The following is a 22343-nucleotide window of genomic DNA, read 5'->3' as shown; positions in this document are numbered from 1 at the left end:
TCGTCCATCACTGCCGCTGCTCGCTCCCTCCTCCCGCGCTCCCCCCTCCTTCCTCTCTCAGCCTCTGCCGGTTCCGAGCTGCCTTAGTGAGAGGTGCTCATGAAAATCGGCGCTTTAGTGGTCCATGGCTGTGGGAGGGGTTAGTTTAACTCTACATGACTCAATTCGTGCAACTTGCAGGCTGACCTCCTGTTTTTCTCTGAACACGGATCGCCTCAGAGCTGCCACGTTACCAGCACCTCGGACTTCTCCACCGGGCCGGAGGGTCCCGCACGGCCGGGGGCTGCGGTGCGTGCCTGGGGCTACCCGAGGGAAGCGGTGCTCTGGAGCAGGACTGCATCCCTGGCTCGGGGGGCAGAACGGCATAGTGGCTACAGAGAGAAAGCATTTTGTTAGTGTAGGGGTTTTTTGCGGTTTTTGTTTGTTTTTTCTTCAGTCGCATGAGACTGCACAGATACCCTCCACACCAGCGAGGTACACAAAAGTGTCCAGAGAAGAGATGTCCTTCCTTGTTTCTAGATGAGGTCCAGCCCACAGGAAAAAACTCAACCCAATCATGAAAGGAGACAAAGTTGCAATAACTGCTGAAAATTTCCTGCACCTACCTGTCCCATGGAATGAACTCACACCTCTGGCTACATCTCCTGGGGAACTTCATGAAAGAGCCAGTTTTAGACTTCTTCCCTGGAAGGCCTGAAGGAATCCCACCCTCCACCACTTTTTATCCCTGACTCACCACAAATATGAAATACTGGGTAGTGCTGGAGGAGTCTCAGCAACTTTTCTTCATAGCTTATGACACTCAGTCCCATGCCAGGAACCACAAGTGTCTCCACACTACTGCCTACAGAGCTGTCAGCCTCCCACTGCAAAGGAAGTTGTGAACCACCCTGGCTCTTTCACTTTCTTTTCAGAGCAGTGGGCACCAGCTTCTCAGCATCTTCCCTGCTGGTCACCCAGGGGGAGAAGTCACTGGAGCACAGGCCACCAGTACCTGCAGCCAGCCACTCTGCCTGTGCCAGAACCTGCTCCCCTCTCAGAGCTGCCACTTCTACTTTCTCTCTGTGACTGGACACCATCCAGCTCTGTGCCTACCACCAGCTTCCAGAGTTCTTGCCCCAAGGAGAGACAGGAAAAGCAGGATCCTGATGCTAGGGCCTGGAGAACCCCATCTGAACATGGGATTTCAAATCCCTTCCATTACTGCAGCCCATCACAAACAATGACCTGTTCTTTCTCCTTCACAAGTATTGACCTGGCCTGTATTACTCCATCTGGTAAGACAACACTCCCATTTATCATCTTCCTGGGAACAGGAAAATAGGGACCAACAAAATAAAACAATATACATAACTTAGGTTTTAGTGATTAGATTCTTTGTGAATTTCTGTCAGTTTTGGTTCAAAAGCTCAAGGAGGAATGTTTCAGGAGATGAAGGTAGACTTTGAGTGTTTGTCATCTTAATGAGAAAAATTGGCCTGGGAAGTGCAAGAGAGAACTGATCTTCCAGAGATAAGACAGCAACATTTTTAGATGGTTTAGCATGGCATGGCAGAAGTAATTTTGTTGGTCACCTTGCACATCAGTTTTTGTAAGAAATAGGAGTAGCTGATGCAATGCTTAGTTAATAAATGCAAATTTTAAAGTATTCACTGTAATATCAACTGCACAGATGTATCACCAAGAAATACTTAAAAAAACATCAACTAGAAGTATGAGTGCTTATGTACCAGCTTACACACTTACTTCTGTAAAGAATATTTGTTGGTAGAGTATAATAACGGGAAATAAAGCAAATATATACAAAAATGCCACACGTTGGATAAATTAAACTCAACCAAGCAGTAGTTTTTAAAAATAGTCAGAATTTAGAACTGATTTTGCAAATACTGTGCTTAGACTCACTGTCTCTACAGGTAGAAATTCAATAAACTCGGTCAGCTGAGCTCACCTATGGGCTGAGAAGTCCAAATTTAACAAGTGGAAGATATACACAAGCTCCCCTCAGAGAAAAATAGACATGACTTCACACTATGTTGAACACCTCTTAGGATGCCCAGACCCGTGTATTTCAAGTCCTTTAAAATTGTGCATGTACCTGACAAACCACAATAAGCTTTTTTACACTAGTCTGCCAGTGACAGGTTTTGTGTTTGTTATTTTTTTTCCTGGGAAGGTTCAGTTTCAAACTGAGACAGATGAAACTTTTATGGGGAAGGATGACACATTATCAGTCAATGACCATGAAACACACAGCAGTGTTTTCACACAAGAGGAAGTTGTTACCTGGAACATGAAGGCCCCATGGGGAAGGATTGCTGTGAACAGTGATGGTCTACTACACCTAAAAATATCCAGGTCATTCACAGAGCCACAGGGAACAGATTTCTATGTTGAGGATGATCTACTTGAAGTGATGGACTGATACACCTGTGAGTAGTATTCCACAGCTCCAAGATCAGGGGATGGTGGTATTACACACTATTCTGCAGCTGTTCTGTTTCAGTGAAAGACACAGTGAGGAAACACTTTCCCCATCCTCTGTCACAGCCTAAGGGGAGGAGTGGACGTTTCAGCCTTATGTGGTAAGAAATGCCAAGTTCCCCTTCCACAGAGGGCCAGATCGACATTTGCTAGAGCATTTTGGTTCTGTCTGCTGATCCTCCTGCCTTCGGGCAAACCTCTGCCTGCAATACACAAACCAGCAGAAGGCAACAGCAGATTCTGTGTCACGGTCATTTCCATAAGAAAAAAAATGAGGAAAAAAGAGAGCGGCCCTAGAGGCCAGCATTTGTACTTAGATAAGGCTCCAGACAGCTGAGGAGGAAGCTTGAAGCACAAATAAAAAGAGGAAACCAGAGAGCTCAGGATGTAGTTTCCCCACATCTTGAACAGTGGGTAAGAATAGCAAAAAACCCCACTTTTCTACTCCCAGGACAAAACTGAGCATCCTGAGCAAATTTGAAAGAACAAAATACATCTTCTTAGCCATAGTAAGAACTTATGTACAGTCATTTTGCTCTAAGTTTGCACAAGTTGTATGTGTGTTGGTTTGTGGCTGAAATTATGCAACTTCTTGGATATCTAGAATTTGCTATTTTGCAGATGAGGTATGCTGACTTTGGGACTCAGGAAAGAAGCAAGAGTGAGTGAACACTGGGACATGTTAGCTTCATTTCCAGGAAACAGGAGATGGGATTGAGATGGCAGTGCTGGAATCCAGGGCCAGAACCTCTCATCTTTGGGATGGGTAAAAGAAACATCCAGAAAAAAGAGTCAGGGAGCCTGAAAACAAACCTATAGGCATTAGAAGCACAAGTAGCTTGTTTTCACAGGAAGAACTGGTATGAAAGAATCTGAAATATTTTAAATGGAAACAGGCCATCCCATCACCAAGCTCAACAATATTGAAGTCTGTGTTTGCTTAGGGGCCTGAGGGTACGTGTTTAGTTTACAGCATATCACTCTGTATGTTTAAGCAACAAGGGGGAGTGGCAGCTTCAAGAAACTCGTGCAAACATTGAGTGGGGGATAGGCTGAACAGTCCTTGGGCTTTCCCAGGCACTTGGTCCCAGTGTGCTGGCTTGTGTCACCACTGAGCAGCTGTCAGCCCTGGGAAAAGGGACAGCAAAGGTACACAGGCCTCCATCCCCAGCATCTCTGAAACATGATAAATGACGAAGATCTCCAGAAAAACAGTGAGCATGTTAAATTGCTGGGACCAAGGGAGCAGAATGGTCTGCAAAGGGACATTAATCCAAGAGATTAGGACAACTTCCTTCTGGAAAGAAAGGCAGAGGGGCCAGGCATTAACAAAAGACAACCAAAACCATTCATGGTGCCAGATTTTTTTTCTTACAGCTCCCAGCTCCTTGTCCCACTCATCCCACATTGCAGTCACCTCAGACTTGACAGTTTTCACAACACAGTAGGCCAAGTCCTCCCCACCTCTCTGGGTTCCTCTGAATAGTTGAAGTTCAAATGCTTAATTTAGATTGCCCAAGCACTTTGTTTCTGTAAAGCAAACCTCTTGGATGACTCCTGAGGAAACAGACAAACAAGCAATGAGCTATACAGTATTTGTCTGAGTGAACTGAGCATTATTTTTTAAGAATCCAATTCTTGGAAAAAGAAAATTAACCTGCTTTTGGTGTTTAGGTAAAAAGATGACTGACCTTCAGCTTCATCTTGCTGCAGACAAATATTACTCTTTAGCCTTAAACTTCTGAGATGCAAAATCTATTAAAAGGATTTAAGTTCCTTTCTGTCTTCGTACTTCCTTGTCTTGGTTTAAATATTTGTAATTGTCCTTTCAGAGAAGGTCCCCATGCTGTCTTTATACCAGTATTCACAGGCATTGTCACTCAAGACCTGTGTATCACCTTCCACTCCTTGAGATTAGCTCAGCTGGTTAGAGCATGGTACTAAAAGCTCTAAGGTTGTGGGCTTGATCCCTGCATGGAGATCTGCCTAGCTCTGTTTATTATTTTCATGATATAGGGATAACAGTGCTCAGATGACATCTGCAGAGCAACAGTTAAACTCTGTTTGTATGATCTCTACAAAACTCATAACAGAAGTAATGATGCTCATTGAAACTGGCAAAAAAGGGTTCTCAGGACTTTGTAGAGGTGAATAATTTTCTAGTTATTCTGCTAGGTTATTTTTCTATACAGTCTCAACTATTGAAGAAAAATTGTGGTTTTGCACAATAAATGAAATAAGTTAACATCCTTATTGTTAAAAATGCACGAAACTTCATCAAAATGTGCAGACAAGTTCCTATGCTCAGCCTCAGAATGAATGATGGGCACTGACACGTGGTTTGAAAGGAGCAGGACCAAAGACCCACTCTCAAACAGCTTAAACTGCCCACCTAGTTTACATATTCATTAGCAAATTATCTATTAGGTGAAACTTTAACATGCCTGCAGTGCCTTATTCTATAGGTTCAACACACTTTCAATATGAGTGCCTCATAATACCATTAAAGATTATATTACTAACTTTATTTAACCTTACAAAGACACATTAACATATTAAAAGTAAAAACAATTGGTCTTTATATGCTCTGCAACTTAGTGTAAAAAAAAGAAGTATGTCCTGAAAAGGAACATATCACTGCTCATTAACTGCTTAACAAAACACCAGTTGCTCTTTCTGCTCAGGTTATTTCATGCACTTCAGGGTAATTCAGCCATGTCAGCTGCAAACATGATGAACCAAATTTAGAGAGTCTTCAATTTGCTTGGTAATTTTAACAAAACCATCACAGTCCCAATCATAAGCAACACCCTGGCCCAAAAATCTGCTTCTCATATCGTTAGTCATCATATTTATCCAGCACATTGGTGCTCCCCTGCTGGCAACAAAGCTCTTGTTTTTCCTTCTAAGCAACTGCAAACAGAGCTAAGCATAACTATTATTATTGATTTTTCACAAATACACAAATGCTAGTGGTATTTTCAAGTCTTTTGATCTTTTATTCTTATAGTTTGCATCTTTTAGTATCTTCCTAGTGTTTTATCTGGCAGGAACAGTACACAATCCCTAATAATGGCTCACTGAAGCAAAAATTTCCAACTTTCTGATGCTCTCAGGGCAAGAAGCCCTTAGGAGCAACTAATAACATCTTTAGTCTGATTTTCAATATTATGGGGCCACCAATATCAAGAAGAGAAATGAGCTCTATAGAAAGAAGTAGGTGGGGTTTATGGAAAGGTACTCCAGTAGAATAAACTAAAAGTGAAGGAAAACACAGAAAAAATATCCTCAAAGTTCTACAAGGATATAACAATAAAAAACAAATAGAGAGTATCAGAACAACAAGTGATAACCATATAATGAATTAATAAGGGAAGATAGTGGGTGCCATTTGCCCCATCTAACAGGCAGAGTACCTCCCAAACTTAGTAAATTGCAGAAAGAAAATGAGGAAATGTGAATTAGCAGCATGCATATGGGCCTTGAATAACTGCTGCCTTAAGATTGAAGAAAGGAGACCATTTTATTACCAGCTAATCTCCATGTTTTTATGACCAAAGTTAATATTTTTTTGTCAATTCTGAATTTATCATGCAGCACCTTGGTAGCTAAGGCAAAAATAAATAGACAAACCACCTCAAAGCAGATATTTCCAAATATATATACAGTTCCAAACTGTACATATTTAGACCAGATTGTCACCCAATCTTAATATTTCTTCAAAAGAATAAAAGTAGACATAATGTGGAAAACATACATAAAAAAGGAATAACTTTAAAATAAATGCTTTTTAAATGTCTGAATTCAGCCTGACTACCCACTCACCCTCTGTTAAGTGATTTGGTCTTTATTAAGTGAGCATCCACAGAGGAAACCAGTACCAGCACGTTGATGCATTGTCCATCAGATGTCACTCAATTAATAGCAGAAGAGAATTTGACTGTGTCCATCCAGAGTGACCATCTGAAGACAGTGGCAAAAAGGGAGAAATCTTAAAATCCCCAATCATCTCTGATTTGCATTTGTTTGTTAACCACAGCCATAAATAAACCCATGATAAATCACCCACCTGCTTTCCTGTGTTCTAGAAGCATAAAATGTTCTCCCTTCTAAGAAAGCCTCAAATGTAAGCTTTTCTTTGGAAGATAATTAAATTGGTTATTTACTCTCCTTTATCAAAATCTTCACAACCGTAAAAACCTGCTGCCCTCCTTACATCCCACCTCACTTCTCCGTGTGCCCGTGCCAGGCTTACGCATGTCCGTGAGCGCCATGGAGAACTATCTATAGAGATGTGAGCTCTTGGATATTTTCACACTTGCTTTTGGATTCTCACTACCAGATTTTTCTCCCTGTGGGTTTATGTGCATTTTACATGACTTCGTTTTACATGCATTTCATTGTGGTCATCTTTATTTAGTGTCTGAGAGGTTTCCTGCTCTTTAATTTTGCCCTTCAAGAGACTGAGAAAGGAGACTCCCTTGAAGTCCCAAATTTTAGGAAATAATGTACCTCAAGTTCACGAGAGATTGATAATTATTACTTCCACAGATTCTAGTATTTTTGCTTTATATAAAGTCTTCATCCCATTTCAATTCTCTTTGAATTAGCTGACAACAATAAGCAATTATATGTTTAAAGAAAGCAATTATTTATTTTTTAGTCTTTGCATTGATTTCTAAATTTTGGGAAAAAGGTTAAGATTGATCAGTTCCGGTTGTGTCAAGCTTCATGCTCAATTCTAAATTGAGAGACTTACTTTATGAAATATAGTGTTTGTGCATGTATTTATAAAGGAGGTTTGGTTTGAGATCCATAAATTCATATATATTGACTACATGATATAAATGGCTTTCCAATCCTTCTATTTCCCTTAGTGGTTTTCCCTTTTCCCACCACTGACTACAAGTTATTAACTACAACACTGTGTCGTACTCACAGATCTGCCTCCTTACTAAATATACATTGATCGTTTCAAAGCACATTTTCCCCTTGAGCTGTTCTGGGCACCAAAATGTGTGCTTAAATCATTCAGCATGCAGGAAGCATCCTTCATCCACTTTTCCCATGAACACATCTCCAACTTGGCATCCAGTTTAAACTGTCATTTGTATTGTCAGTATTTTCCCCATATAAACTCAGCAGTGTCTTCACCTACTTAAATGTGTAAGTATATTCTTGTTCAACAGTCTTGGTTCTAGAAATAGCCTTTCTACATCTCTCAGCATCATCAGATGGCTGAGTCTTTTCAAGTTGAAAACATTTTTTCTGAAGTTAAATATCCCTGTTCCTCTCATTCTGTCATTAAATCACTAACTGACCTGACAGCACCAATAAAATAAATTCTATTAACTCAATTCTCCATTTAGCAAGCTATTTCCTACAAAAGATATTTCAGTATTTTTCAGAATTATTTTAGTATGTGTGAAAGGGTTATGCCAGTATTTCTCCCAAGCATCCTTTGGAAAAAAGAAAGTTACAAAGGGAACCAAATGATATGAATAGGTATTCACAGGAATACCTATGATACCTTTTCCTACAAAGGAAAGATTTAGGTCTGAAAAAATATTCCCCACTGAAAAGATTCATGAAGGACTAGACAAATATGCTTGACTGTCTTTTTAAGGAATTCCTTCACAGAAGTTTCTTTTCCAAGGAAACTGTCACATTTCCAAAGATTTTGCACAACACACTTTCTGGCACAGTGCTTTTTTTTTTTTTAAATCACAAATGAAATACCCTAAATATCTCAGTTACAAATCAGCAGGCTCTGAAATCAGTTCCCATTGCAGAAAAAATCTTATTATTTTTAAGGTGCTACCCTTTCCACGTGTGCTTGCCACACTTGGAATACGGGTTTATCCACCCACTGAGGTTCTGCTGGTGATATTTCCCACAGAGATTTCATTGTATGACAGCAATTGCATTAATGAAGCAAAAAGTTGTATACAGCCTTGGGTGACGCTCAGGTGGGGAGGGATGGTGGAGCAGCAGCAGGACCAGCCTGGCTTGGGAAAGGATTCTGTGCCAAAGATCTCCGGCTCAGCCCTTGGAGCTCCAGTCCCGCTGTGCCCAACAAGGCCCTGTGAGGAATGGATAGCTATCCACAGTCAAAGGCTGTCATTTGTGAGCAGATATTCATTTAAATACTCTGCAGGATGTCTGTCAGGCTTTTAGGAGAGTGGTTCTGTTGTGTGGATCACAAGCTTTCAGCAGGTGTTCATGTCATCAATCCATTACTTACTTGAAGTACAGCATGCAGAACAAAAAAAGAGAAGCTTTTAGCCCTCTGAAATTATCCAAACTAACTGGCAGATATGTTCAATTCACTTTTTCCCTTTTCAGTCTCTTTCTCAAAAGACACTGGAGCAAGAAAATAGAACAAAAAAGTGAACTCAGTGAATAGTTCTAGTTTCAAACCCATTCGAACATGTCATATTTCAAACATCCTAGTACAGAGTTCAAATTTCTTAAGGGCTTACATGAAGTTTCTTTCTCTAAATTGGTTGCTGGTCTTTAAAGACCTGTGAGTCATTAACCATGCAAAAAGCTACAGAAAGAACAACTGCCTGTAGAAACTACTGATTTCACTTCTACTGTTCTCTCTCCTGTGGAGCAGACTTCCTCTAACTCAGCTGTGTCTACTAGAACATTACACCACAGAAAATCTAACAGGCTAAAAATATATTTTGTAGGTATAATCTTAATTATGCTCAGGTTAAAAAGATTTAGTAACCTTGGAGATAGAAAACAGTGATAGAAATCGTTATTTTTAGCATCAAGGAACTTCTCCAAGCAACAATACTGCACAGAGTAAAAATATACCAGGTCGGTACACTTTGGAGATTTCAGATGTTTATCCTCTTATGGTCTAAACTAAAATACCTTTAAACTATAGTAGTCTGGAACAATTTTCTCCCCACAAATTTTTTTTCCATATGACCAAAGCAATTACAAGGACATGCAAAGATGTACAGGAACTTTAAGCATACCATCCTTGCAAACTGAGTTTGGCTCAGTAAAAACAGAGCTTTTCACTTGCTTTCAAGGCAAAGTTCACTGCCTTAAATAATTTACAATACTGAGAGCAGAAGTTCCAAGCGGTGACCTTAACTTGAAGACAATTGAAGTAATTTCTCTGGCTGCCATGGCTTTTTTTGTATGCTCCTCATAACTTCAAGTCCTCAGGCTGTAGCCACAGGCAGAAGTGCTGTGCGAGAGTGCTATGGCAACAACAATCACATTATTTGGTCCTGTTAAAAATATGTTCGTGTAGTGACAGTCCCCCCATGCTCCTCTCTTCATTTCTGCTCTTATGAACATGCCAAACTGCCCAAGCAAACACAGTAGCATGACAACCCTCTCCAGCTCCTCACTGGGTAACGAGTGTGACTGTAGGAGGAAATAATTGAAAGTACTGTGTGAGTAACTATCTGTTAATAACAGCTTGCTTATATTAATAGCATCCTCATTTCTGCTAAATAAAGGAGAAATTCTTCTAATATTGAAAGAGATGCTCCCAGACTTGACACCCTACCAGGGAAAGGCACTGCACAGTGATACTTGCCTGACTTCTGTTAGCTATGTGAAGAATGTGCACAAAAATTTCCTAGCTCAGAACAAATGAAAATTTGTGTTTCAGCACAGTGACAAAGCCTCTATGTAAGAGTGTGTGTGCTGAAGGTTCATTAATAATATTTACCAGAAGGACATATGTGGGTATCAGTCATTATACCCAACATTTCCCAAAGTGCTCAGATTTCTCATAGGCTTCTTTCCCTCACGTAACTTTTATGTGCTGAACAGGTGGTGAGAATTCCCAGCCATAAAGGGCAGGTCACACTCTCCTCTACCAAAAATCAATTTAATCAGGCTGAGAAAAATTGAACAGCCCTGGAAAACACAGAGGTCAGCTCCTCTCTGGAGCCACTGAACGCTGCTGCAGTAACTGGCACATGCTTCCCCATCGTAAGAAAACAGACTTTAAGACAGCTTGGTTTAAATGCAGGCAAAATTAAATACTTAACATGGGAACAATAGGGTTCTTTGTGCTAGGGAAAAATGTTTTTTCCTCTGAGTGCTGGCAGATTAGCCCCAGTCTATTCTGCTTCTCTTTTGCTCAGAGTGCTTTTCATTATTACTATTTTTTTTTATATTCTGTTTCAAAGAACAGTCTGGAATTCAGGGAAAAGCATTACCTACCGCTGTGACACAGGCCTGCCTAGCAGTATGAAATAGCAAAATGCATTTTCCCAGAGTAACCTTTTTCTTAAAATTCAAGCTCCTGGAATTTCAGGAGGGGGTGGGGGCCTCGGTGGGCTACATGAGCATGTACAAACACAAACACTGCCAACCTCAGGCTGTTAGTATTTTTTTGCATAGTTCCCATTCCCATCTTTCAGCTCCCACCTCAGCAAGATTTTTTCTTTGATCTTTTAATGTTTCACTTTCCTTTGCACCCTTCCCCGTCTATTGGTTGCTCTCTTTTAAGTGCTCTCTTCTCTCATTTCCTAGTAGTCCTTTTCTCCTAAAAAATATTTTCTCCTTTCATATTTTTACATCAGGCTTTTTCACCTGAAGTCTTAATCTGTCTCTTTACTCTGGAGAGGATTTTGGCATCTTCTATTTCTTACCATTGGTGTGCTTTTATGCCTAAGAAATTGTGAATGAAATGCTGCTAAACTAAGTTTAAAGCACAAAGACTTGTTTTACTTTAGAAAAACAGCAATGAGATTCCTTTAAATTGTTTCCAGATGTAGTCTAAAAGACTAAGTTAAATTTGACAGCATATACTGTGTACCAGAGTTGCATAATTTATGTAGTAGTCTGTCATCGCTGCTCTGAATTACTGCCAATAACAGAGACCTGGCAAATGTCCTGCAGATATTTAATATACTTATTTTTTGGAACATAATAAAGGTAACAGCAATGGACAGCTATGACAAGATGAAGATCTACTGCATAATGCACCCATTTATGAAAATATTGTTTGCCTGCATTTTTTATATAGCAAGATTTACAATAAAAAATAATAGCCACTTTGATTTGTTGCTTTCAGAAAGATGATACTTAAAATCTTTAGGTTTTAGATTATTTGAGTGCATTTTAATAACTGTGCTCATTTAAGCTACAGAATATTGTTCATATCCTCATTAGTAATTAATTCTTTATTTGATGACAATTGCAGCTGTTGATTTTCCCCCCCTATTTTTTACGTCACCCTTTTTTTCCGCCCCAAGGTATGAATCCGAAAGTTCCACATATTAATTCTATATTACATTAAAATCATTTGTTTAAACCTACATCTGTACAAGTCTCCCAATAAACGATAAGTCCACCAGGATTTTTCCAGGTAGTTTTCATCTTTCTAGTGGAAGTTGGATATTTATGGTCCATGCCTTAAGTTTGATATAATGAAGGCAACTTAACCTTACCATTAATGTATAGGGGGGAAGGATAAGTGCCCTCCCCAGTAATTAATATCCCCTCTCCACACTCACCCAGTTCTGCTCACTATTCCTTTACTTTCTTGACCTCATTTCATTACCCCTTTCCAGGTAATCTTCTGTACCTTCAGCATCCTCATGAATCCATCAGCCAAGCTATTCTTGAATAAACCATCTTCCTTAACCTCAATTACCCTTTCAATAAGGAAATAGATAAGCCTACCTTACACTCTAAGAAACTGCTGCATGACTACAAAAAAAAAAAAAAAAGGCAAGGACAAGGGAAGGAACAAAAGTCTTGCAACACCAACTCCCGATGCTAACCAGTCAAAGCCATCCCACAGGCACTGCTCCCCGAGTCCTGATCTTAATGCCCTCAACTGACATTCAAAAAGACTGAGTTCAAGAGTGATTTAGGACTTCAGCCAAGATTCAGCACAAGAATAAAATAATACTGGTCATTCAGGCTGGAACTGGAAACTCAAAACAAATGGCAGCCCAGCCACCTCTGTGAGTGCCACTATGTTAGGGTGCTGCATCAACTGTGCTGCCACTTGGCCACTGGAGACTAGGCAGCTGTGCCCAGATTACTGCTGAAACAAGCATTTAGAAGCTGTGAGATTCATTAAGGGATCATTTGTGTAAACTATAAAAAAACGAAATGAAAAATCTCTGCTGTAATCAAGATTCCTAGCTGTAGCAAAAAACTCCCCCAAACCAACCAGGATTAAGCTGGATTTTTGATTGCCTCTTTCTTTAGTCTTCTAATTCAGCATGTATATAGACCTTTTTTATTTTCTCTGCAGAAAAGATAAATAGATACAAGAAAAGGCCTGGCCCATTTGGTGCAGTGGAATACTGTGATATATGAGTATTATTTTTGCAGTTACTTGGAAAGAAAGAAGTGTCCCATTGGAATTTAAATCACTCATGGGAGAAACTCAGAGACCAGACCCTGCAGGGGCTGAGCAGGTACACTTAAAGAGCTGTGACTCTGCAATGCACTGGTCTGAGCTGTGCTGGCGAGGACAGTGAGGGCTGCGTGGCTCCCATGCCCCTCACAAACAGATGGCTCCCGTCAGGCCTCATCCTTGGTCAGGGAGATCTGGAGGGTAACAGACAGTGCCAGTTCACTGTTTCACTGCAGTGTGGTGCATCCCAGGCTTGGAAGACCTTAAAGCATCCTAGGAGCAGTTTGGCCCATGTCCTTGGGCATCTCCATGCTGCAAAACCCTTCAGGGCTGACGGCTGCCCTGCAGGCTGCACACCGCCAGCCAAGCAAGCAGTGCAAATTGTCAGAAAGGCATGGAGAGGTCTGTCCAGACATTGTCTGTCTTAGTTTGTGCCATTGCCTGCTTCCAAAGCAACTGTCCCACATAAGTATTTCCTAGGTGTTTTGATGTGTAAACACTGTCTGAGGAGCTCTTGCTGTAAGTCCCATGGCAAAGCAGCAGAGCTTTCTCCATGCTGGCCACCGCAGCAACCTCAGGGAGGACATGACGCTCCTGCCCTGAATATGCATTTTCTGAGTTAACACTGGTCCTGTAGGAGCTCTGGAAACACTCTGGCTCTGCTGCTGCTTCAGTCTAGTTCACTCCAATAACCTGCACTGACGTACATCGCTTGATGTAGGTTAGAACTGGCCAGCCAGAAATGTAGTAAAAAAACTATTTCACCAGTACATTAGTTTAAACAATGTGAGGTTTATTAAAACACTTGCTCTATCAAGTAATTTTATAAACTTGTTGTCCTGGGTTGCAGTGTATTCTATTACCATCCTCATGAGCTGTTGAAATCAGGTGGGGCAGTGTTTCCTTGCCTCCTCCCCCCAGACTATCTTTCTGTTAATGGCCCATCATTGTCGTACCACATGACTCATAGATAACTCCCTCCGGACTATCTTCTGATAATGAGCCTTAACAACACTTGGCCTCATGACTCATTACCCCACTGTGAGATGCTCCACCCAGAGGGAGGAACCAAGCATCCCATCGTGGATATAATCTGAGATGCTGAACACCAGAGACAACCCTTCCACTGGATTTCCAGAGGACAGGAGATACACAGCCACCACTGGACCCTCTGAGGAAGAGCAGCCCCTTTTTCTACAGGATCACTGCTTCAGGAGGACTGCAGCCACCATTCTACCAGACTGCTACCACCACCCTGACTAACAGGGTGTCAGGTTGTATCTTGACTCTGTCAGTTTGAACCAGTGTTTTAGTTTTTCCTTTTCTTTAATTTCCCCATTAAATTGTTATTCTGACTTGGTGCCTCCCACTGGTTTGTTTTCAAACTAGTACACTTCTTCCTGGTGTGCTAGGAACCTTCCCACTTCCAGCAGAGAGCTGGCCAGTATGGCAGCACTGGGCACAACTCTGCCACTACCATGACAAGAAGGCTTTGAGATCTTCAGTCCCTTACCCACGTGTGATATATTAATAATTCCAGCATTTAAATATGACCTGGTCAGCATAAACGGCATTGTCACATGCAACACTTTGCTTATGTAGTGCACAAATGTAGAAGTATTACTAAAGACTTGGTTCAAGGCTAACATTATAAACAAAAATTAATTACATGCAAATTTTTTTTAACCCTCATTTTTTATTCCCAGTCTGTTCCCTTTGGCTTCTGAAGATATTTGCTACACAAACTACAGGGCTTTCCTTTTTACTGCCAGTATGCCAAGCCTACCCTGACATATAGCAGCAAAGTACTGATCCTATGTTTTAATTTAATTAATATTTTGTGGTTTTTTTTAATCACAGTTACAAATCTATACCAGTTTGGCAAAAGTCTTGAACAATGTATGCAACATGAAGCAAGTATCTGTTTAAGATTTAACAGTAGCTGCTTAAAATTCAATTAATGTTTAATTAACAGTATTTGAGCAAATAAACAGCTCCCCAAACTTTCATGAGGAAGTTTCTTTGCAGGGGTTAAAGTTCTTGGTGTATTTTCAGTCTGCAGTTCTGGTACTTTGAATTTTCACTTATATTAAATCACTGAAGATAGTGACCTGTACAAAGACCTGAATATTCACTGTATCATATTTTCCCTACTGCTGTTAATTATACTAATTTCCCTATTCCCAATAATAATTGTCTCAAATTATTTTCAAAATAAACCAGTGCAAATGCACTATTTCATTCCCTATGAAGTCTCACAAGAATATTTAGAAAAGAACCCAATTTTATTACATCAAAGTTGGTATCATGGAAATAAATTACTCTGAAATAAAGGTAATTTTGTGGTGGAGTTTCTGCAATAAGTAGTTTTATTACACATGACACTAAAATGTAAGTAACAGAATTAATTTTCTTCACACTTAGGCAATCTTTTCACTATTACAGGCAGAAAGAGGTTAAATTAATTCAGGTTAAATTAACCTAAGTTAAAGTTTTAGCAACATATTAACTGCTTGTACAGCCCAACTAAGCCAGAGTTTCCTATAGTGTTTACAAAGATAGAAATGTCACTCTGAACTGCCTGAACACTCAGCAACATTCTAACAAGCAGGATTATTTACGCAGTACAGAGATCTGATTAGATAAGAGACACCGAAAGACAAGGAAATACTTGTAGTTGCATAAAGCTGCTGCCTGAAGCAAGCCTTTACACCTGTAGCACTGTAACATCAACACTCAATACCGTGGGCAAAGACTCGAGGTCTACATTGCCCTGCATACTTTCAACATCAGCCCATAGTTACTAAACAACTTGGCTTCAGTATCTTGTCATCTGTCCCACTCCTGCAGGTGAATCAACCATTTTAAACAAAGGTGTGGTGGTTGGTATGAGCTGTGCACATCACCTGAGCAGGGTACGTGTGCCAGCACGCTGCCCTCCAGCTGCTCACGGCTACCGAGTCAGCAACACCCTTCTTTCCACTAGCTCCACAGGAAAGGCACTTTCTTTAAAAACGAACACAGCCGATATTTTTCTGGGGTGGGAATGACCATTCTGGTAATGAAAATGCCCCCACTATCTGCCTTGGCCAATGTTTCGTTAAAAACTTTTTTTTTTTTAATGGTGATTTACAGATCCTGCTGCATGCACCTCACCTGCGTCAGGCCTTCTTACATCGGTCTGCAAGGAGAGAGAGCCCCGGTCCCGGGCTGGGACAGCGCAGGACGATGCACGTTTGCCCTCCAAAGTCAGGAGGCTGCTGGAGCAGCAGAGGGGTTCCCGGAGTTCGAGGATGGTACCGCACTGCCACCCTCTGCAGGAACAAAGTATCGTCCTCAACACAAACCCCTTCCAAAAGAGAAGGCGCAAAGGAATTTTAATTTGCTTTCAGTGAGTAGTAATTGCATCTCACATCAACTATGATGTTCACTGCCATGAACAGGACTTCTTGTTAGGAAATGAAAACGTGAAGTACCGGCACCAGGAAAGTTTGCCATGCTCTCCACGTGCTCCTCTTGAGTGTGGAAAGACAATAGGCACAGAGGAACTGATGAGCAACTACAGCAGTAAGCAGTCCGAATTACTAACAAACATGATATGTGTTATTCGTAGATACACAGGGATTGAAAGTAAGTCAGAACTGAATGATTCCTCTTTTCCCACTTTATAAACATATGGATACACATATATTCAAGAAAACCAATTTTGGTCAGTACGTATTTGATACTAAAACATTGCACTAGATGTTCTGCTGACAAAAGGGACATTTTAGGAGTTCTTATCATTTATGCTTTAAATGTTATAGATAATCTTACTTTTACGATAACGCTCAAAGCAGTTCAGCAGACACAAGTTTTAATTATTCATCTTGGAATCACCCGTGATTTCTCATTCACTTAAATATGTACCAACATCTGTAAAGATCAAACCCTGCAATAGATATATTTTAATATTGATATATATTTTAATAACTAAACTATAGAAGAACATCTATTGCAGAATGGTTTTTCTAGAATTCAAAAAGTTACCCTTCTTTTAAATTCTAGCTGTACAAGGAGTGATAACTTTCTCTCTGTTTGCATTTTTAATAAAATTCCTGAAGACTTCTTTTACTTCAGAGATAAACCTAATGCTTCTTCAAAAATATCAGAAGTTTTGCTATTCAAGTAATCACACTTAATTCTAGACATTGTGCAATCACACTGCCATTACACAGCTGAAAAAACCTTAACTCCTGTTTCACCGTTGAAATTTATTATTTCTGCAGCTTTAAAGTTGTTTTCAATCAACTTGCTTAAGGAAATAAGGTTATCTAACTGCTAATATCTATTAGCTCCCACCTAATTTTTCTTGAGGTTTTGGGGCATTCATTAATTTGCCTCAGGTTTGATAATTACTCTCAAATATATTGAATTGACCAAATTTTCACACAAACATAGAAAGAGAACATACGCTTTAGCGTAGATCAGATGAGCTACCTTTGCCCCAGAAGAAAGGCAGAATCCCAAACCTGCTCTGGCCCTTAAACAGTTGATAGTTGATGATAGTTCAGTCACAGGAAAAAGCATCAGCCCAGACATCTTTTTAGACACCAGATATAACAGCCATGGGCCAAATACAGGAACTGGGTTCTCACAATCGTGTTCCTTGTAAGTAAAATATGAGAGGCAATTCTTATTTTCCGACTCTTTACTGTCAGCCCAGAGCCAAGGGTAGAATATTTTGCCCAACTACATTGGATTTCCAGGCTTCTCCTTCAATGCAGAGCCATAGCATTCCTCTGGCCTGATAATTAAATTGTAAAATGACTATATACAACTTTATTACTCTGCTTGATCATAAAGTAACACAAATCAGACCAGGAAATTAACAATTGCATATCTTCAAGTATTAAAGGATGATTTCTAGCCTAAATATCAAGACTTCAGTATAATACATCTGAAGAACAGAAGAGAAGAATGCAGGGCAGCATCAGTGCTATAAGAGCAACAAGAAAAACAAAATAAGGAAAATTAGCATTTGGACTACTCTAGACATACACACACTTAAAAAACCCAGTAGGTTTATGAGGCTCTGAGCCTCAGAACTTCACTTGCAAGGACCATTTGAACAAAGTTCTTTGCTGAGTTCATTAAAAGAGACATTCATTCCCATTTCATCAGTCACTGTGTGATTTTGAATCAATGTGGCATTTGAGACCCCTGTCAATGTTGACTTGCATTAACTTTTGCTAGGAGATTTTCATGTCATATATATCTATAACTTCTTGAACTGCCTTTGGCATCTCTGTTCTCAGATTTATTTTTTCTTCTAGTTCAATAGATCAGAAAGATTATATTATATCTTCTGAATTAGAACAACTCCCATGCACTCCTGTGGAAAATGAAAAATGATTTAAGCATCACCACACACTTCTCACATGGTCTTTTTGAAATTTAAAACTTTTTAGTGCCCAGAATAATGTAGATGACAGGGTTTTTTTTCTGTAAAATAAGGTCTGGTCTTGCACAGATTAGAATTTTACTTCTGACTTCAGTAGGAACATGAGAAAATCTTTGTCATGACCCACACTGCAGATACGTTAAGGTATGATAGCATTCTCAGCCCCTTGTGAAGTCTTTAGGACATGGATATTTAGGCTTAGGCCTGGAAACCTGGTTCTATATTCTGTATTTATTTCATTCTCTTGCCAATCTGCAATTCCAAAGTCAAAATCACAGGCATTGAGATACATGATCTCCACCCTTTACACAAGAGTCAGCCTGAGGAGGGCCAGAACATCAGGATACCCATTTCTTTATAGGGATCTGAGATTTTTGCCACTGTTGGATTTCTCCAACCCTGCCTGGACTACATCCTCCTGCCTACTGCAAACTATAGGAGGCATTTAATGCTGAGTACATGGCTTGTGTCCTCTGAAGGACTGCTGAGGCAGCCACTAGAAAATGCACATCACTAACTTTGCCCAGATACTTCCAATTTCCCCTTGTAATACTTCCAGGAAAGGCCACTTAGCTTATATTGAGTGCCTAGTTACTCAGAGTAAGAATTCTTTTTTTACTGTAAAATTTTCCTCACATATGACAGCCTTACAAAGAGGTATTTCCAATCACAAATTGTCATCATGTACTGAGAATGAGCTTGCAGAAGTTTTAACTTCACCAGATTATGGTGAAAATACTTATGGGTTAATATTTCTACATGATGATGTTTATACACAGTATATTCTTAAGGCAGACAGAAGTGGATATTACATTTTAATTGGATAAATTTAAGACATCTTAATTTAGGTGCCATGTAAGAGACTGTTATCTCTTGCTATTATTCTCCTTGCATAATTTTACAGTTAGTGAAAGCCTGACAAGTGCCTGGTAGAAATACTTTCTCCATGTTTACACCTAAATTTAAAAGAAATATTGGCAATTTTTTTTTTTTAGTTTATAAGTAGCTGGTAAGCCTTAACGAATAGCACTGCTACTACTGTAGCCCACATTTAGTACAAGTAGGAGTTAGATTGTGGGGTAGTGCACAGCCAACTACAAAATGATTTTGTCATAATTTCTTCAGTAAGCTTTGAAAACTGTTAAGAGTACATTAATAGCAGAAACTCTCTTGCGTAAAAAATGTAGTGTTTAAAATTCCACAAAGAAACAGAATAAGTTATTTCTTTTTACAAACAAAATAGATTTGTTTGTCTGTTTTACAACATCTCTCTAAGCTTTGTCTCTAATGTCATGTAATATATTGATATAGAGAACAGCAGAACAAACTAACCATAAACAGATGTAGCCATGTGGTACACGTTCACAGCACAGCACAATTCCATTTGGGCTAGAAAAATCGTCTTTTCTGTCAAAGCAGAGTTTTAGTATTATGTCATCAATTACTTTAGTCTTGCTCAGATGACACAGCAGGTAAGGCTTAAGAAACAAAACTGGATATACTGAAGCTGTAAGAATTAACATATCGCAGAGTTGATGATGAAAAGATGATCATTACATTCATGAACACTGGTGGCATCTTCAGGCAAACTGAACATGGACCGGAGAAAGTGGCACTTTCCCAAGAACCACTTTGTTCATGAGGAAATATGGGAAAGGTTCAGTCACCACACCAGATTCTCTTTGAGGAAAACAAGTCAGCCTTCTCCCAGCATTTCAGGTTTGTCTCCAGCACTACACAACAGCAACTCAAATGTGTTTGTCCGGGCAGTTAGAGGGACCTTGGTGCCTCACAGCTTTTCCTGGTCCTGCTTAGAACTGGGGCTTGCTAACTATACCCAGTGTATTTTTCTTACCCCATGTAATACCCACACGTGATACTCTCACAACACATCATTAATGTCTGTACAGCTCCCTGTGGCAATGGACATGGTCCAAACTGCTTCTTGGTGTCTCAGTAGCTCACTTCTGGAAGGCTTTTTTGTATTGATAGCTGAACATGGTGAAAAGTAAGCATTTCAGGTGAGCAAAAAAACCAAACGCAAATCCCATCAAACCAAGTTCTTTTAAAACAGCAGGATACATCCCAGCCATAGGCTTACACATTTCTACTGTCCTGAAAATAAACTGGAAAATTGTACATGGTGCAGGACTAGCACGAGCCTGCCCGTTCTTGACAGTTAATCCAGCTGGCCTTTCAGACATTGACAGCATCATGCAAAGAAAATCAATTACCTGAGATAATCAAATCCACTGTCTTCATCTCAGCTCTCTCATTCATTTAATCTAATTCTTGAGTATTGACATTATTCCAGGCATAATGGGAACAAAAGTGCTTCATTAGAGGCAGTGCCTGGACATATTCAATAGTGTAGCAAGAGCTAACAAAGCTCTGACAAATGCAGCCGTGCTGCTGTGAATAAACTGACAAGTGGTAAAACTAAAAATATGTGCTTCTCAAAACAACCTCTAAAGAAACAGTGTTTTCAGGTGAAGGTGCCTTGCTCCCAGGAAGGTTTCATCCCAAAGTGCTTTATCACCACATGGGAAGATAAAGGTTAGCAGTGCCTTGAGCACAGTCTGAGCTGAAGATGTTCAGGTTAAAGGTGCAGCCTGGCTGCTGTAACAAACAGTGATTCTTGAGGTAACACAGCCAGAGTGCGCAGATTGAGGTAGGGCAGGAGACCCCGGTTTCAACAAGAATATGCTTTGATTTTGGCATGAGTAATCCTACAAGATGTCAGATGAACATTAAAATAATTAATTAATGATAAAAGCAGCAAGTAGTGAAATAAGAAAGGAAGTTCACTTGACAAGTAAAGGCTTATCAAGAGGTGAAAAAATTTCAGTCCAAGATGGGTCTAAACCAAAACCAAAACATGAAATACTTAATAAAAAATGATTATGTTTTATGTGTGACTCCTGATACAGGTAATATTTAAAGGTTTTGTTGTGCGACTGGACACCAAGATACAAAAAGGAAAGGTATGAACCTTAAATTTGAGCCGTTTTATATCCTCATTATTTTCCACTCAAATAATCTGTAAGAGCTGCAGAGTATGTAGCCCCCAGGTCACTGAGTATTATTATCATAATTTAAAATGCAACTATTCATTCAGTATGAGAATGCAGACTTTCAATGACAAACATTTCTATTAGAAAGTAGACCTTGTATTAGAATGCTAATTGATTCATCATCTACTTCACACATAGTTTATAATAATCAGAAAGCTTTATTTCCTAAAGAATTCTAAAGGTGGAACACATTTTATAGTGTTAGTATCACTCTCTCCATTACATCCTCTGGGACACAGAACACTGAAATAGAATTGTTATTTAATTTCAAATCAATGCTCTACTATTAGTGGATTTTGAAAGTCCTAGACATTAGTGTTACCTGTTACCTCATTAAAATGGGAACATTTAAATAAGTACAATAGAGCTGTGGGTGTTTCCTCACTCTTCCTTTGCATTTTGCTTAGATATATATTGTATTATTTGGTCTAATTTTCAGGTCCTCACTCAATACTGCATTTATTCAGTACTCATTTGGTCAGCATTCCAAGCATTTTCAATTACTTTAATACGTCCAAAATAATATCCACTAAGTGTCAATGTAGTCAAGTTAAAAATGGGGACATTTTGATTTATGAGGCATTCCATTTTATGTATCAATATAATATTTAGGTGTTAGTGCTAATTTTGGCTTATTTATAAGGGTTATGTGTTATTGGACAAGCAATTCAAGCATCAAAAAAATCTGGCACCCGGACTGAGGACCAGAATTTAACATACGTCCAGGAATCTCTGGAATACCAAAAGCTCAATGTGTTTTGTATTACTCTTGGCATCACAGTTGCTGAAAGCCATTACAGATTCCAATGTTGTTTAATCAGTGCTGTGAATGTTACAACCACCCCCTGAGGTTACAAACTGTGAGGAAAATCTACTAAAAACCCCCAACTTACCCAACATGGGCTCCAATATGGATGCAGAGGACTAAGCGCACAGAGGAGTTAAGTGATTTCCTACTGTGGGCATCTAGATTTTTATGTTCAAG

General features: G+C 39.6%; 1 protein-coding gene across 3 annotated transcripts in view; it reads right to left on the bottom strand.

Annotated features, from left to right (window-relative positions):
• The window catches only part of ENTPD1 (ectonucleoside triphosphate diphosphohydrolase 1), a 54835-nt gene extending 32492 nt beyond the window's left edge, over window positions 1–22343 (bottom strand). Inside the window, exon 1 of one of the 3 annotated variants that reach the window (XM_017726090.1) lies at window positions 22252–22343. In XM_017726090.1, coding sequence (XP_017581579.1) covers window positions 22252–22258 — 7 coding nt within the window. In that variant the 5' untranslated portion in view covers window positions 22259–22343. The other 2 variants (XM_017726087.1, XM_017726088.1) reach the window with 2 other exon arrangements.

This window comes from Corvus brachyrhynchos, unplaced genomic scaffold (genome assembly GCF_000691975.1).
Source record: "Corvus brachyrhynchos isolate BGI_N302 unplaced genomic scaffold, ASM69197v1 scaffold61, whole genome shotgun sequence".
NCBI lineage: Eukaryota > Metazoa > Chordata > Aves > Passeriformes > Corvidae > Corvus > Corvus brachyrhynchos.
This window is presented reverse-complemented; position numbering and strand designations above follow the sequence as displayed.